Source organism: Colias eurytheme, chromosome 29 (genome assembly GCF_061535395.1).
Source record: "Colias eurytheme isolate Ceu_HAF_F1 chromosome 29, ilColEury1 Martin Lab GWU primary, whole genome shotgun sequence".
NCBI classification, from domain to species: Eukaryota; Metazoa; Arthropoda; class Insecta; order Lepidoptera; family Pieridae; genus Colias; species Colias eurytheme.
In genome coordinates, this window is record NC_143008.1 from 7,533,183 (window position 1) to 7,551,567 (window position 18,385).

General features: G+C 36.0%; 2 protein-coding genes, 1 long non-coding RNA gene and 1 pseudogene across 4 annotated transcripts; 1 reads left to right on the forward strand and 3 right to left on the reverse strand.

The window, feature by feature from the left end:
* The first annotated feature begins 372 nt into the window (after window positions 1-372).
* Window positions 373-2,107, forward strand: LOC149896386 (uncharacterized; annotated as a pseudogene).
* Window positions 2,108-5,438: 3,331 nt separating this feature from the next.
* Window positions 5,439-6,395, reverse strand: LOC149896387 (uncharacterized). Its single transcript, XM_090118424.1, has one exon. The coding sequence runs from the start codon at window positions 6,393-6,395 to the stop codon at window positions 5,439-5,441; it is 957 nt and encodes a 318-aa protein (XP_089974550.1).
* A 1,406-nt stretch (window positions 6,396-7,801) lies between these two features.
* LOC149896388 (uncharacterized) lies at window positions 7,802-8,539 on the reverse strand. Its single transcript, XM_090118425.1, has one exon. It carries the CDS (start codon window positions 8,537-8,539, stop codon window positions 7,802-7,804), a length of 738 nt encoding a protein of 245 aa, XP_089974551.1.
* A 7,261-nt stretch (window positions 8,540-15,800) lies between these two features.
* Window positions 15,801-18,242, reverse strand: LOC149896389 (uncharacterized). Of its 2 annotated transcripts, none has more exons than XR_016458380.1 (2): window positions 16,677-18,242; window positions 15,801-16,235 (listed from the first exon to the last, which is right to left on the reverse strand). It is a non-coding gene; the product is annotated as an uncharacterized LOC149896389 (long non-coding RNA). The 2 variants fall into 2 exon arrangements; XR_016458381.1 differs by having other exon boundaries at window positions 16,845-16,980.
* Window positions 18,243-18,385: the final 143 nt, after the last annotated feature.

Here is an 18,385-nt window from a genome sequence, read left to right on the forward strand (position 1 = left end):
CTCATTAACTGTATTAAAATAATGTGTGGATTTAATAACGAAACTGGGGACGTAGACATTACGAGCATTCCTGCACGTTTGAGACCTTCATTAAGCTGCTAAGCTGAGCTGAAGCTGTGTCGAAATACTTTACACATAGACTATTTTAGACAATAAAGCTTTGTTGAAAAAGATCATAAAAAAAGAAACTAGACGAGTTCAAAATGTTATTAGAAGCAAATTGGCAGTGGGAAATTTCATCGAACGCAGAAAAGACTAGAAAGACGAGAAATATGGTCACAGATAAAGTATTACCTTTGGATGAAGACATGAAAGTGCTGATGAAAAAAATTCTCTGAAGCCAATCAATATACCCTATTAGATACTCAACAAATGAGCAATATAGATAGCAATGAGCAGTTTAAGAAACAATTTGAAAGCCGATTATCACAAGATACATTAAAATCTTTTAAAGAGGCAGGCAACCAGTGGGTCAATAGAAAAAGGAAGCGCGGGAAAAATTTAAATACCTAAAGCCTAGAAAATTCAGAGAGTGGTCGCCAAAGTGTAAATTCTAATACAAACTCAGTATCGGTTAAGGAAAATATTTCAGTTGGTTTGCAATCTAATTCTTTAATCAGAAATTTATACACTGAACAGGATGCTTTCCTATTTATTGTTCATGTCCAAAGAATAGAATCATCTCCTTGTGTTCCAGTTTACATCCTATAACATTTGGAAATTTTTTGAAAAATATATTTTTTTTAATATTGTAGCAGGCAGTGTCAAAAGAATAGTCAGAAATAGATGTGTCGTCGCTTTTTCAACTGCACAAGATGCTCATTCATTCATTAATAATAAATGTTATAATAATGTCTCTAAGACATTTAATTTACGAGCAAAAATCCCAAGCTTTCATGTTTCTAGGATAGGGTTAGTAAGAGGCATTCCAACAGAATGGTTTCCTAAAGAAATTAACGATAATATAGTTGTTCCTAATCTAATGGATGTGGCTCTATAATTAAAGTGCGCAGAATCAATTAAAGTTACTGTTGATGGTGCTGTCACATGGAAGCCTTCACAGTCTTCATACTAACTTTTGATGGGCATATAGAATATTCATATGCTTTAATTCCTTACCTGTGGAGCTATATATATTTCCAACCATTCAATGTTATAATTGCTGTAGATATGGTCACACAAAATCGATTTGTAGATCCAAGCCCCGTTGCTACAAATGTGGGCAGGATCATAGTGGTGAAACTTGCTCTGTTGAAGAGGATGGTGCATCGTCTATAATGTGCTCTGGTTTCCATTTTGCAAATAATAAAAACTGTCCTGAATATAATCAAAAACAAATTAAACATACTATGGCTCAAAAAAACTTGTCATATGGAGAGGCACTGAAATTACACCCACAATCGAAAAAACCTTATGCTGAAGTGCTCACCACTTCAACATTGCAAGTCTCACCAAAACATCCATTACAGAATGCTAATTTAAATACCTCTTATAAAAAGACTGTTTTTAAAAAACAACGCTCTCCTCCTTAAAGTAGTCAAGGCTATGATAGAGCTGCTCACGACACTTTGTTTAAAGAGTGCCAAATGCCTACACCTGACAATGGTTGTGCATACAAATCTTAGCCTAGTGATACAAAAAATTGTGAATTAATGGAAATTATAGTTGCATTAATAAATTTATTAAAACAGAGTCAAACATTAAGACCGTCCAACGTTGCATTACTTAATAAAATGATTAGTAACACAATTCATAACAAAGGCTTCGAACATAATACACTGGAATTGCAGGAGCATTCTTCCTAAAAAATCAGAGTTGTTCCATATCATTAATACCTAAATATATAATCCAATAGTAATCTCACTAAACGAGACTTGGTTAAAACCATATTTAAATTTTCGTATCCCTGGTTACCTTGACATTTGTTTGAGGGATGATAGAACTGACGGATACGACGGTGTTGCTGTTTTAGTTAAAATACTCTTATTTAAAAAAAATACTACAATTTTTTCAACAGGTCGATAAAAGTTACAATATGTAATTCTTATCTCGTCTATAAATAATTATATAAATGTATGCATATAAATGTATGTCCTTTTTTAAAGTTGTGCTAGTTTTTGATTTTTACCTATAATTTTTTATTTAGGTAACTACATATGTAGTTTAGTGTTGTGAATATGTGTGTGTAAATGTTGTATAATGTTTAAATGTTATATTGCTGCTTCTCTGATTATACTCGTGCGTAAGTCTGTAAATATGTATAGAACATAATGTTACAACAACAAACATAATAAAGAGACATAATGTTTCCCTACCTTTTAAAACTTGACACCGGCAAATAGTTCAGTCTTATTGCCATACTAGCTTCCGCCCGCGACTACGTCCGCGCGGAAAAATTAAGATTTTTTTTTCTACGTATTTTTCCGGGATAAAAAGTATCCTATTTTATGCCCAGGATAATAAGGTATAGTAACTATACCAAGTTTCATCGAAATCGAACCGTTAGTTTTCACGTGATGCCTTCACATACAGACAGACAGACAGACAGACAAAATTTTTTTTTATCACATATTTGGGTTTGGTATCGATCCAGTAACACCCCCTACTATTTATTTTTTCAATATTTTCAATGTACAGAATTGACCCTTCTACAGATTTATTATATGTATAGATAGGAGAAAAAAAAAGACGGTTTGCACTCCGGGAGTGCCGTTTGCCGTTTCAGTTTTTATGTGTGTGATTTTACTGCCGTCCGATAAATCGGACGCCATGCCTATTGGGCTCTAAGATGTGGTTTTTGCTTGCTTGTTACAGCTTGAACGTGCATAAAATTTTATTGGCTTTAGAATGCGAGGATGATAATCAGACTGCGGAAAACTTGATTTATGTTGAACCACCTGTTGAACGGAGTGATCAGGCTACAGATGAGGATAATGACAAGTCTGATGAGGAATAGGGAGTCATAATGCCAACCTAAACCACTTGGGACGCAAATTGCTACAAAATAGATGTAACTACACTAACAACTACAACGTTTTCAAGAGTATAGACATAATAATCAGCCGTCAACATCTTCAGGGCATCATAATCATCAAATAGTTTGGAAAATCCAAAAGTGCACGCCTCATAATTTTTTTTAATAATTATTTATTAATTATTATTTTTGTTTATTTAATAACAATTAAACCACATCGAATCAGACCCTGAAAAATGAAAGGGTTCTACTCCTGAGCATACTCAAGCGTAAGAGAAAAAAGATGTAAAATTTTCGTCGGCGCCATATTGAATTTTAGTTTTGACCTCATATTGGTTAATAGATACCCCAATAACCATGAAAATGACACCCATGACGAAAATATGTAAAATTTTCGTCGGCGCCATCTTGGATTTTAGTTTTGACCTCATATTGGTTAATAGCTACCCCAATAACCATGAAAATGACACCCATGACGAAAATGTGTAAAATTTTCGTCGGCGCCATCTTGAATTTTAATTTTGACCTCATATTGTTTAATAGCTACCCCAAAAACCATGAAAATGACACCCATGACGAAAAGATGTAAATTTTTTGTCGGCGCCATCTTGGATTTTAGTTTTGACCTCATATTCGTTAATAGCTACCCCAAAAACCATGAAAATGACACCCATCACGAAAAAAAGTCAAATTTTCATCAGCGCCATCTTGGATTATAGTTTTGACCTCATATTCGTTAATAGCTACCCCAAAAACCATGAAAATGACACCCATGACGAAAAGATTTCAAATTTTCGTCGGCGCCATCTTGGATTTTAGTTTTGACCTCATATTGGTTAATAGCTACCCCAAAAACCACCCACATTTGCAAATGTGTTTGCTACTTAGGAAAAGTTCAGATTTAAAGATATAAGTAGGTAATGTGACGAATTTAATTTATTTCATTCCGACTGTTTCTCGGAATAACATACATTTACTAAGAATTGCATACAATGCCGGTTTTAATATATTGCCGGTAACATAATATTATGTATGATAATAATTCTTAAAAAAGTATTTTATACATTACTTAAAAAGCTTCGATATTGTATACAATAATACAATTCATATTCAAATTGTTGTAAAATAGTCACACTTTTTTAAGTTGGTTGAATACACTAAAATACTTATAAGGATCGTACCTACTAATAAAAGTAACAAAATGAATTTTTTAAAAGTTCCCAGTAATCTTCTGGAATCAATTTCAATAAAAATATAAAAATTCACTTCAAAAAAAAAAAAAAAAAAAAACAGCCGAGTTTTTTTTTTGTTTATTTAATAACAATTAAACCACATCGAATCAGACCCTGAAAAATGAAAGGGTTCTATTCCTGAGCATACTCAAGCGTAAGAGAAAAAAAAAGATTCGATTAGTAAAGTATTTCGGTCGCTATCGTGTTAACAAGAAAAAGGATCCGCACATACAGACACACGGACGTCCAAGACAGAACTTTTTTAAACTGTTTTTTAACTAGTTTAAATAACAAAAATGACATCAAAAATATCATGAACGTTAAAAATAGTGTTTTTTCTTAATATGTGTGTGTATGTATTATCTTACAAGTGCAATGTATGATACATAAAGACATTTTAAGTTTGAAAAATCAGATGTTTTGCGCGAAGCGACAGTAGTACCCACCTCAACGCTTCGCTTATGAGGCGTGCAATAACAATTATGAATAATTTGTAGCAGCTATTTAAATATTCTGTACATTTTCTTAAAGTTCAATTAATAGACAATAAGAATTCAACTACACATATTGAAAACAAAACAAAAAAAAAATGAGGACCTTCATTTTAACTTAGGTACACTTTTAAAAAAATTCGCCCATTGTACAGTTATCTAACCAATGTGAATGGAAATAAAACAAATTATTGCGCACAAAGATCGTTTTAATGAAGACAACAAAACACTTATACAATTTGCAGAAAGAATTTCAATAGCGCCATTCAATGAGCGCGTGGCGCCATCTAATGTTAAACTTAGTACTATAACATATTTACTTATGCAACTTAAACATACCGCCCCCCATGGACCTAGTCCATAAAACAAAACTTAATGTTGATTGACAATTAAAATACATGTGTTGTAATACATTAAACCCTTTACCAGTAACACAATATTATTATACATCTATAAAGAAACATAAATTTATTTTTTAGCATTGCTATAGCATCACTTAGTAAGCCAATTTTAACTTAAACCATAATACATACTAGTATTTCATAAATGCCTAAAATATTTCAATACTTTATTGTTGCTATAATTTATTACGTTTAATTATTTAATATGAATTTGTTACAGTTAATTTGTCTTTTAGATTTAAATTTGTTAGTGCAAAAAAAAAAAAATGTGCAGCGTTTATTTTCACTTAGTACTTAAGGCAAATCACGAATATGAAAGGTAAGTTACAATTGTATATAATCACTCTGAATTTGGAATAAATATTAGTTTGGACAGAGGACGTTTGATAATGTGGCCCTTACATTTGAGGCTGCAAACGCGTGTAACCCCATCATGCCCAGGATGCTTCTCTACGATCACTCCATACAGCCATCGAGCGGGAGGTAATCCGTCTTCCTTTATTAGAACTAAATCTCCCACATTCGGTTCCGGAATACGACATCTCCATTTGTAGCGTTGTTGCAGTTGGGTGAGGTATTCCTCAGTCCATCTGCGCCAGAAGGTTTGTGTCATTCTTTGTGTGAGATGCCATCGCTTCAAATTAGTGACATTTGCCTTCTCATAATTGTCGTCTGGAACCAACACAAGAGGCTCACCTACTAAAAAGTGACCTGGCGTCAGCGGACAGGGATCTTGTGGGTCACTTGTGAGCTGCGAAATAGGCCTTGAATTGAGGCATGCCTCAATTTGAGCGAGAGTGGTGGACATCTCTTCGAATGTCAGTGTGGCATTTCCCACAATTCTGGCCAAATGGAATTTAATTGACTTTACAGCCGCCTCCCACAATCCTCCGAAATTTGGTGAATGAGGCGGAATGAAATGCCAATCCGTTCCATTTGACGCTAACCAGTCGGCGATTTCGGTGGCAACAATCGAGCTCTCGATGTCGAATAACTCAGTGAGTTGTCGAGCTGCACCCACAAATGTTGTGCCATTGTCGCTCCACATTTCTGTGACATGCCCGCGCCTAGCAACTAGTCTTTTAAAGGCTGCTATGAAAGCCTCTGCCGTCATGTCACTGACCACTTCTAAGTGTACCGCCTTTGTTGACATGCAAACGAACACACAAATGTAACCCTTTGTTGCATGATGACCCCTTCCCTTTGTAGCTCTTATGGCTATTGGACCGGCATAATCCACTCCCGTTTTGCTGAATGGGCGATGTGATGTTACTCTGACTGTCGGTAATTGACCCATCATTGGCTGATTATTTTGATTTGAATATCGCGTGCAAGTTACACATCTTCTTACAAACTGGCGAACCAATCCCTTGGCACCAATAATCCAATACATGGACCGCAAATAATTAAGCATTATCTGCGGACCTCCGTGCAATGTGCTTACATGAGCTTCGTCAATAAGTAATTTTGTGAAATGCGATGGGGAATTATGATTGGATGTTTCATATCCTCATTGAAAACAGAATTATTGAGACGACCACCAACTCTCAAAATTTGATGATCATCGAGATACGGATCCAGCGAAATGAGCGTGCTCTTCCGATGGACCATCTGCGAAGACGACAAACTCCGAATTTCCTCGGTAAAATATTTTCTTTGGCACATTTTTATGCAGGTACGTAATGACTCCTTTATTTCACTCGCTGATAACCTATTTACTAGATGTGTATTCTTCTTCTCAGATTTTCTCCAACGCAGTGTTCTTCGACAGAATGAAATCACCCGGGTAAGTTTTTTCAGTGAAGAAAACTTTGAAAGCAATTCTTCAGCATCATCATCGTCAGTAACAACTAGGTTGCACTTCCGGTTTGATGGTTTTTCTTCAAGGTGAGTATCCTTTAAAATGGTTTTATTGTATTTTATCTCAAACTTGTGTAAATAATCGGGTCCTTTTTTCCAGAGATCATTACAAACCAATTCACTAGACAGAAGACCCCGCGACGCGCTATCTGCAGGATTGTCTTCGCTGGAAACATGAGACCATTGATTGCCGTCCATTGAAGTTAAAATATCAGAAACCCTATTTGCAACAAATGTTTTCCATCTACTTGGATGGCTACTAAGCCATGCGAGTACAATGGTTGAGTCTGTCCAAGCATGAATGTTATTCTTTGAAACATTCAATACATTGCTTACTTCGTGTAGCAATTTTGATAGTAAGACTGCCCCACACAATTCCAGGCGGGGTATTGAAATCTGCTTTATCGGTGCTACACGAGTTTTAGACGTAACGAGATGAACATGAATATTTCTATTTTTATCAACAACTCTAGCATAAACGACGGCTGCATACGCCAAGTTGGAAGCATCTGAAAAGCCATGGAGTTCCAAAACCAAGTCACCCTTATTGAGTTGCATCCAACGAGGAATTACGAAAGACTCCAGATTGATTAAGTCCTCTCTAAAACTTAACCATTCCTCTAGTAACTGGGGACTCAATTGAGTATCCCAATCTATACCTGACAGCCATAGCCTTTGAATAAAGATTTTAGCCTTCGTTACAACCGGTGCTATCCAGCCTAAAGGATCGAATAATTTAGCAATATCGGATATAACTCGTCGTTTCGTCACCAAATTATTACCCAGGGTTGGTAACTTCACCTTAAAATGAAAATTATCCATTTCTCTGTTCCATGCTATTCCTTAAATCTTAGTAATTTCGTCAATCTTGATCCCGAGGTTTGGAGCGTCACTCTTCCCGATGTTCTTTAAAAGTTCCTTACTATTACTGGACCATTTTTGAAGAGGAAATCCTGCACACTTGAGCAATTTAGTCATTTGCGTATAAATTTGCATTCCCTCCTCCACTGTATGACAACCAGTCATTAAATCGTCGACAAAAAAATCAGTAAAAACTCGTTCCGCCGCCGCCGGGAAATTGGACCCTTCATCTCGGGCTACCTGTTGTAGTGCACGAACGGCTAAGTAAGGCGCCGATGAAGTTCCAAAGGTGACCCGTAGCAACCGGAAATGTTGAATCGGATCATCAGGGTTCACGCGCCAGAGAATACGCTGGTAATCAGCGTCTTCGTCCGTCACCTTAACCTGGCGATACATTTTAACTATGTCTGCAACTAATGATATGGGGAAGCAGCGCCATCTCATTACTAAATGTCTCAATTCCGGTTGTAAATTAGGACCTACCATAAGATCACTATTAAGGGATGCCCCATTTGATCCCTTGCATGAGGCGTCAAATACAACCCTGACCTTTGAAGTGTCTTTATCTTCTCGAATTACCGCGTGATGGGGTAAGTATATGGCACCCTGTTTCTCCCCCTTTTTACATAACTCCATGTGACCCATATCCAAGTATTCCTTTATTACCTTGCAATACTCCTCCTTTAAGCCAGGGTTATTAGACAATCGTTTCTCAAGCATTAAAAAACGCCTATATGCAATGATTTCACTTTCACCATACTAAGAATGGGATCATTAGGGACTCGGTTCAGGGACTGCGCAGGGCTCCTATCAATGGGATTCGCCATGGGAATATTAAACATTGATGCCGGAAGTCTAATGGATTGGGTGTTCATCCCGACAATGGGCGATGAGATTCTCAGACTGACACACCCCGGGCAGGAGTCGGGGGATAAATATTCATACTTTCCTTATCAGTCAGACCTGAATTTAGTGAGTAGAAGTGCTTACTCGTCGAATGCAAATCCGTACCTATTTCATTGGATTCACATCTTCGGATCCCTCATTGGTCATAAGAGATCTATAAATGCGAGGATGAATTTTGAAGGCAACCTCGCCGATATAGGGTTAAATGCAATTGTACTTGTCTGGGCGTTTGCCCGAGGAGGCGACTTGACACCACAATTCGAGAAAGAAGGCGTCAACTATTCCACTGACCCGCAAACCGGGAAAACAGGGGAGGATGAGGAAGCCGACCTACTAGATGATGATGACGACGACAACACGCCTGAGGGAGAAACTAAGTCAACTAAAACAAAGGAGGACTGGTTGTGGATAGAAACTCAGGGTAGGGACCCTTCAACCTGGTACATGCTGCTCAAAGCGGGAGGCTTTAGAGTCCCTCCAGTAGTTTCAAACTCTATTCGGCGTCAGAGAAGCAGAATAGGAGAGGTAAGGGAGAACTCCGTAGGGGAGTACGTGAAGGAGAAGTTAGTTTACTAATCAAGAGACAACACAACTTGAAAAAAAAAAAAAAAAAATGTGCAGCGTTTATTTTCACTTAGTACTTAAGGCAAATCACGAATATGAAAGGTAAGTTACAATTGTATACAGGGTGTCCCGTAAGTAGTGGACCAACGGGTTATGGGGAGTAGAGGGACTTATTATCTAACAAAAATAATAAAATTTATTGTCCTAGACCATAAAGTTTTTGATTTATGTTTTATTTTCAAAATTTGATAAAAATATCATCCACATAAGCTTAATATGAACTTTTACCATTTCTGTTTTTATTTTATTCTTATTTTTTTGTTCAAGGTTGTTAAGAATACATAAGTCTTCCTAATTAAAATAATACTCAAGCATAATTAACAACAACAAGAAAATTAGACCAAAAAATAGAGCAAAATTTTACGTTTTAAAGTTTACGGACTGAAGTTTGAACAAAGCTGGTGTAAAAAAAATGTATGGTAACCCTGTGGAACTTTATTTTAAAAACTTCTACATCTCATGCAAATTACAAAAAGGTATAATTATGTGGTATAAAGTATTAAAAAAAATGTTAAATTGGCGCACAACATTCAAATTAGAAATTATCAGGTAGTCAACTCATTAAGTTATTCCGAGAATTATTGCCTTTATGGGCGCGCGCTGGAATTCTTTTGTATTGTTTCTGGCCAATCATAGACGATACTTGAACCCACTATTATTTTCTTTGACTTTCAACTATTTCAGTGACTTGCTTATAGCTCGGAACTACACGCGTGTTTAGCTTGATCCCGTCATTACGATATTATTCTTTGTTGAAGTACGCTTGAATTGGACACTGATTTTGCTTGTGATTTAGATATTGTTCGACTTTAGTTTTTTGAAGAAAATTGCCTAATACATACATACACTCGACGTGAATATGCAGAAATGTTAAAAAAATTAAGTATTGAGTTAAAAAAAATTTGATCCTGTCAGCATCGACGAAACATCTCTTGACAAAAATTAATTCGTCATTGATAATCACCTGGTATCAATGCTTCAAACTCAGTGTACATGACACGGGTGTAAATTATGTACTTCTCTTCAATATGCGATGCACTGTACTTATTGGTACACCAGTGCGTCTAGCAATACCGCGAGTACTGGTTGAAGGATCTTCTTCTACTTCTGTCAATATTAGACGATCATCGACTGATCTAGGCCTTCCTACTCGATTTCCAATTCCAGGAATACGACCTTTATGGTATGAGTTATTTACTCTGAGAAAAAATCGGTGATCAGGATAGCAATCCCGATAGGGATAACGCTCACGATAAACACGTGCTGCTTGTCGAGTATTTCATTGTTACATCGAACATTTTTCTGCATATTCACGTGGAGTGTATGTATTAAGCATTTTCCTTCAAAAAACCAAAGTCGAACAACATCCAAATTCAAGCGTACTTCAACAAAGAATAATATCGTAATGACGGGATCAAGCTAAACACGCGTGTAGTTCCGAGCTATAAGCAAGTCACTGAAATAGTTGAAAGTCAAAGAAAATAATAGTGGGTTCAAGTATCGTCTATGATTGGCCAGAAACAATACAAAAGAATTCCAGCGCGCGCCCATAAAGGCAATAATTCTCGGAATAACTTAATGAGTTGACTACCTGATAATTTCTAATTTGAATGTTGTACGCCAATTTAACATTTTTTTTTAATACTTTATACCACATAATTATACCTTTTTGTAATTTGCATGAGATGTAGAAGTTTTTAAAATAAAGTTCCACAGGGTTACCATACATTTTTTTTACACCAGCTTTGTTCAAACTTCAGTCCGTAAACTTTAAAACGTAAAATTTTGCTCTATTTTTTGGTCTAATTTTCTTGTTGTTGTTAATTATGCTTGAGTATTATTTTAATTAGGAAGACTTATGTATTCTTAACAACCTTGAACAAAAAAATAAGAATAAAATAAAAACAGAAATGGTAAAAGTTCATATTAAGCTTATGTGGATGATATTTTTATCAAATTTTGAAAATAAAACATAAATCAAAAACTTTATGGTCTAGGACAATAAATTTTATTATTTTTGTTAGATAATAAGCAGGGTTGCCAATGTGTGGGGAATTCCCCAAACTGTGGGGATATTCAGCCCGATTGGGGAATTTGTGGGGAGAGCGTTGGTGTGGGGAAAATGCGGGGAATTTAGACATTTTGACAATTTGACATTTCTTGAACTGAAAATAGAAGAAATAAAAGTAAATGTTCCCCGTTATGTTATCGCATATTTTTATAAGTATTGCCTAGCCTTTTATATTGAACTGACTACTAACACAACAAAGTTTTTCGACTTTACTGGCACATTATTTCATTATGAATATCGATAGTGAATCCTTCAGAAGCTCAGCAACTAAAAATCAAATCACTTAAATCAGTCCTGCAGCAATTTCTGATTCTGGAAAATGATGTAACATCTCAGAATGTAGACAATGCACGTAGACGATGCAAGTAGGCGCAAGGTTATTTCTCAACGTAAGATATTGACGTGACATACCTGATACCATAGACGAGACTGTCCAACGAGACTACATAATGATTTAAGGGTTAGTTTAAGGGTCTCACGTATGTCGACTAGAGAAGAGATAAAGAAGAAAGGTGATGTTTAAAATTCGAACCAACAAATGACTTGCAAAAAAAATATGCCGCAAAGTAGATGCAGATGCAGAGCAGTAATTACATAAATTTACGTTTATCCTTCTAATATAATAAATGCGAAAGTTTACGAATGCGAAATAGTACCTACTACTGAACCGATTACAATAAAATTCGGTATGACGGTAGCTGAAAATCCAGAATAAGACAGGCTACTTTTTATCCTAGAAATCCCACAGGAACGGGAACTATGCTGGTTTTTCTTTGAAAACGCGAGCGAAGCCGGGTGCGGAAATGTAATTTCGAATACACAAAAGTACCTATTTGGATTTAAATTCTTATTTCTATGAAATCGTGTGAATATGGCTTTTATTTCACTGTCTGAAAACGTGTGGGGAATATGTGGGGATTATCGATTTTTTATTCCCCAAAATTGGGGATTTTCGGTTAGAGTTTTGGGGAATCCTGACTTCGGACGTTGGCAACGCTGATAATAAGTCCCTCTACTCCCCATAACCCGTTGGTCCACTACTTACGGGACACCCTGTATAATCACTCTGAATTTGGAATAAATATTAGTTTGGACAGAGGACGTTTGATAATGTGGCCCTTACATTTGAGGCTGCAAACGCGTGTAACCCCATCATGCCCAGGATGCTTCTCTACGATCACTCCATACAGCCATCGAGCGGGAGGTAATCCGTCTTCCTTTATTAGAACTAAATCTCCCACATCCGGCTCGAAGGACCATGTACAGTTATCTAACCAATGTGAATGGAAATAAAACAAATTATTGTGCACAAAGATCGTTTTAATGAAGACAACAAAACACTTATACAATTTGCAGAAAGAATTTCAATAGCGCCATTCAATGAGCGCGTGGCGCCATCTAATGTTAAACTTAGTACTATAACATATTTACTTATGCAACTTAAACACCCATAAATGTTAAACTACAACTGCCTGCCACGATGTTAGTATCAAATACAGCAACCTGCTGACTATTAGTTTTAAAAACAGCAATCTGTCAGTGGCAGCCAATCACAGGCGTTTATTCGGTGGGGCATCAAAATGGCGTCCACGTTCTTTTAGCTGAAAGTTATGTGCATGTATTTTCTTGTTTTATTATTAAATTAACTTTAAAACTTAGTTTCAAGATTAAAAATCTGGATATGGACGTCCACCCGACCCGTGTAAATAATAAGTATGCACGAAAGAAGAAAAGGGATTCTACAAAACGGAAAACAGATATTGCCAAAGGATTGAGGTATGTGCTATGATTGTATGAATGTAGGGTTGCCTAAATCCATTTTAACTGGTTCTTCTTTTTTTATTATCTTCGCTCTTTCGAGCAGGCAAAGGGATCGGTGCACATACAGCCAAGTCTTCGTATATTAATTTCTTTAGTATTCAAGTCAGTCATAGTCCATAGTCAGTCAGTCAGTCCTTAGTCAAGTCATGTCATACTCTGGTAAAGCGAAGGCAACCTTACCAAAGCCTTTCTATGGAGTTGGCGCGAAAAAACTCCCGATCCACAAATTGAGCGCCTCATAAGCCCGTTTGACTTTTACTTCACTTGTGCACTTACGTAGAACGCTATTACATAAAATGCCTCCTATTTTATGCAATAAAACTCACAAATATACTAATTTTTTTAAAATAAAACAAGGCCTACAACATGTTGTCTAGAAGCTTTCGCGCCAACTCTCTTTCGACTTTCTTTTTACTTCTTAATTATGGGGTCGCATGATTTGTGGATTTAGCCAGGGTCAAGTAATATTAAAAACTTTTCAGAAGATACGGTATTTGAATTTCATCGATAATAGTATATTTTTTTTTTAGATATTCGGCGAAAGAACTGCCAACTCGAGTATGCGAACATAATACGAAATTACTGCTATGTGCAAAATGAACAATGAACGATTTATCAAAAATACATCAAGATTTTTATAAGAATTAAACAAAGCATGACCAAGACACAATTCTTTTTAAGCTGTGTTCAATACAGGAATCTAAAAAAAAAGCTAATTTTAAAGGTAAACAGAAATACAAAACTAACTATTCCGTATTCGTTAACAAAAAGAGAGTGCCAATCTGCCAAAAATTTTTCCTCTCTGTGTAGTACTTGATGAAAAAGTTTTATGAAACTGGAGAATTTCCTCGTGAAGCTCGTAGGTGATCGGAAGACTGACAAATACGCACAGAAAAAATAATCAGTTCATCGGTTTATTCAAAGCCTAAAATGCATAGAGTCTCATTATTGCCGAAGAAGCAAGGATATTTTCTTACATACTTTACTGACATACTTTCGGCATATTTTCAATTCCGAATATAATTTAGGATTTTTCGGAGTCATCGAAAAAAATAGAGGTTGTCACTTGTCATTCATCCCAAAGAAATCTTTAATATTATATCCGCAAATGCGTCATTGGTGAAATTTGGTGATGACTGCAGTGTTTATGACTGGAAAACATCTATCAAAGACATCATCAAACCCATTACGACATGGAATATTCAATTTAACCAATGTAAAAGATTTATTCTTCAACGTTCTAAGAAACCTGGCAACGTGCTTGTTAGAGGTAAAATATATTATAAGAGTGACTTAGCTATAGCTTATAATATATGCAAGCCACGAAAGCTTATCAATATGATTATACATCACTAAAAAGAGGATTAAAATGGTACCGTAAAGTTATGATGGAGCTCTTGTTTGGAAACATCGTTGGTCAACCGTTGGTTGGTGTATAATTGGGGAAAAGAAAACCGAATATCCAAGAAAGAATTTTATGAAGCGATAATAGAAGCACTTACGTTAACACCAATGAGAGAAACTAATACAGGTAATTGGTTAAAATTTGTTTATACTATTCCAATTAATGAAACGCACACACACAATGACACACAGACACACACACACAGATACACACAGACAGAGACACACACACAGAGACACACACACACACTTTAGAACGTACATTTCGTCTTATGGTTTTAACTGAGAATTAAATCGTACCTTTCATTATTTCAGGTAGTTCTCGTGTCGTGGAATTAAAAAAGAAACACACGTTTGTGAAGAAAGGCGAAAAGAAAAGAAGATGCGTGGGTTGCTACGCTAAGAAGCGCGGAACAATGAAGAGTCGTGATGCCTGACGAAATGTGCGTTATGAGTAGAAAAACCCCAAATTTTTTTTATCTTTATTTGGGGTTTTTCTATCTCATAACGCACATTTCGTCAGGTAGTCAACACTTATTTACGCAGTGAACGTGTTAATAGTTGTAGACAAAGCAGACACAGATTCAAATTTAACTAACACAGAAAATCCTTTGATGTCAAGACCGTGTTCATCAACAACAAATACATGAGCCTAATAATGAATTACCACCACCCACATTGCCGGCACGGAAGAAGAAAACATGGGAGTCAGATGTGCTAGAAAGGGAAATCTTGGCCGAATTAAAAAAGGGGTTAATAAAGATAACAATCCTGCCCCAATCACCTCAAGCATGAATGTAAAAGAAACTATGCTGCTGAATTTATATTTTTGGTTTTATGGCAGTCAAATGCTTTATTATAAATATAAATTTATAAAGAATAGAAAAAAAATTCAATCACGAGGCGGGACTCGAACCCGCATCCTTTCGCGCCATTCCGGGGCGGATGCCTGACCAACTCAGGCACTCGTGACCCGCCAGAGCAATCGAATTTATTCTATTCTTTCAGTTTTATGTGTCTGAATTTCTAATTTATATTTATAAGTAAGAGTCTAAATTTATATTTATATTAACTATGCTGCTGTCATTTTTACCTAACATAAGGGACATAATGAAACAGAAATGATGAATTTGCATGTGGAAATTCTAACGTCGATTCGCAATATAAAACGAAAACCTCATCTCGGAATCACCATCACCAGCAAGCAGTACAACTAGTTCTAAAAACGTATGTCCATCCCAGCTGTCGTTTGCACCAACCTCACAACAAGTGCTAATTGATATGAACAACCAGTATTCACCAGCTAGTTTTTTAGTGCATTGTTTTATAGTTTTTCGTTTAATTCACAGCTGTTGTTAAAAACTCCTTCATCAGATATTCTTCCTTGACATCCAATAAGTTATATTTCGCGTCAACTGCCAGTAATACGATGCTGAAGAAACCTTTATAATTATAAAATTCACTTCCACTGTTGATCGGTGACTGCAGTATAATATGTTTACCGTCGATTGCGCCTAAGCAATTTGGAAAATTCCACAAAGTATCATAGTCATTTGTTACAAACAGCCATTGCTCCGGTGTTTCTGGCATCTGAAATAATGATTTATATTATTATTTTCAGCTACGTAAACGTGAAGGTGCTGCAGAACAACCGCCTGCCAATAAATGCGACAGTGAATGCCCCCCGCCTGCCAATAAATATAACAATGATTGCCCTCCGCCTTCAAAAAAAGGGAAGAAAGCAGTTGCTCTAAGCCCCGAAGAGATAATGGCATCTACTTTCAATATTTAAACAAAGAAAACCTAATATCAATTACCGGAGTCCGCACAATCTTGACGAATGTGAAGCGTATGGTATTTTTTTGGCAAATAAATTAAGAGCATATTCAAAGACAACAAAAATACATGTGCAACATTACATATCAAACATATTGTTTAGTGCTGATCGCGGAGAATATGACTATGTTGGCATGAATACTAACAATTATTATTCACAAGGATACTCTACACAACCAATTGCAAGAGCCTCACCGATGCCACAGCAAAGCCCTGAAGCACCTGCATCAGATACGTCCCATCAAACCGACTGTGGGTCACCAGCTATGAGTGAACAATTTCTATCAGAATTTGGCGATTGAATTAACTAAATAATTTGATATGTAATGAATACTTTTTATTATTTAATTAAACAGTACATACCTTTACATATTCTTTTAATGCTCCAATAAGACCTCTTCTACAATAAATCCTATTCGATGCTTTGATATCTTGAAAATATATTGCAATCTAGTATAGGAATCTCCTGTTGCATAAAAACGAAGTGTTAGTGCTTTTGTTATATTTATAAGATTGAATTAAGGAATTAATAAATTAATAAATAACGTACACCGAATGGAATCAAGACTGCCCTATATTTTACAAATACCCACGTAACAAAGATTATGATCCACAGATAATGGATAATGCAAATAAACAAATTTGTATCCTTTTTATGTAAACTTGGTCCAATTAAATTTATTTAATTCACTTCAAGTAATTAAATTCACGAGTTCTTCAAAATCTATCGGCGTCATGCGTAAAAAGTTTATATTCTTTCTTTCTTTCTATATTATCCAGCAATCATTTGTTTTTTTTTTAATTGCAATCACTGACAAACCACCACATACGTCTCTGTTTTTATATAAGTTTTATGTCCAGTAACGTTTTTTATTCTTCTTAATTTGGTTTAAACAATAATTAAGTAGAATTAAAGATACCAACACATCTTCGCTGTCGGCCATCTTGAGTGAACTAACGGCCAAAGCATAGCACAGAGTTTTGACGAGCACGTTACGCCGTTTGTACTGACACCGCGTATTCGGTCCATTACACCACGTAACGTTGGTCAGTACTCATCTATCGACGAATCCATGATTCCGTGGCGTGGCCGGTTACGTTTTCGCCAATACATAAAAAATAAATCCCACAAAAAAGGGGGTTAACCTATACAAGTTGTGCACATCAGAAGGGTATTCATTCAATATTATTGTATACACTGGGAAAGAAGACAGTGGTAGACGTAAACCATGGACAAAATGCTGTATTGAAGCTTATTCAAGGTCTTGAGCAAGAAGGAAGGATTGTTATAATGTATAACGCATAAAGTAGGGTTCCGAAATCATGTTTTGTCACTGCGCTGTTTTGTATTTTTGCGTCATCATCATCAATGGCCAGGGTCAGCTAGGTACCTAATTTAGGGGTCAATCTCAATCGTAGGCCGCGGCCGCGCGCGCCCTTTTGATTCTGTCTGTCGCCGCGTAAGTTTCTTTCTATTTCTAATTAAAATGTGTGTATACCTATTTAAACGATTTATTCATCCTTCTCTGGATATTATTTAAAATTAATCAAGCTACATTCAGTCCTAACAGTATTTTAAAATACTTTATAGTTTGCAGTTCTTTGGGATAAAAAATCCATATGTTTATTTTATTTACAAATTCACCATAAGGCGCTAGCTCCACGAGCGAGAGCATCGCGGCGATATTATCGATATCGATAAATTTTGCCACAACAATGGGATGCCTCATGCAAACAGAGACTTTGTTGTTAAAAAAATTCAAAGTCTTAAAGGTTCATTTAGAAAAGAGTTGAAAAAGGTGATGAATAGTCATCGCAGTGGAAGTGGCACTCCTCTTAGTCGTGAACTTACTGGTGTTGTATTAAAACACGATAATTTCGGTTCACATCTCGATTCCAGTAAC

Excerpts from the sequence above, each read along its gene's own strand:
- LOC149896388 (XM_090118425.1), bottom strand. The coding sequence starts at position 8,539 with ATGCTTGAGAAACGATTGTCTAATAACCCTGGCTTAAAGGAGGAGTAT.
- LOC149896387 (XM_090118424.1), bottom strand. The coding sequence starts at position 6,395 with ATGGGTCAATTACCGACAGTCAGAGTAACATCACATCGCCCATTCAGC.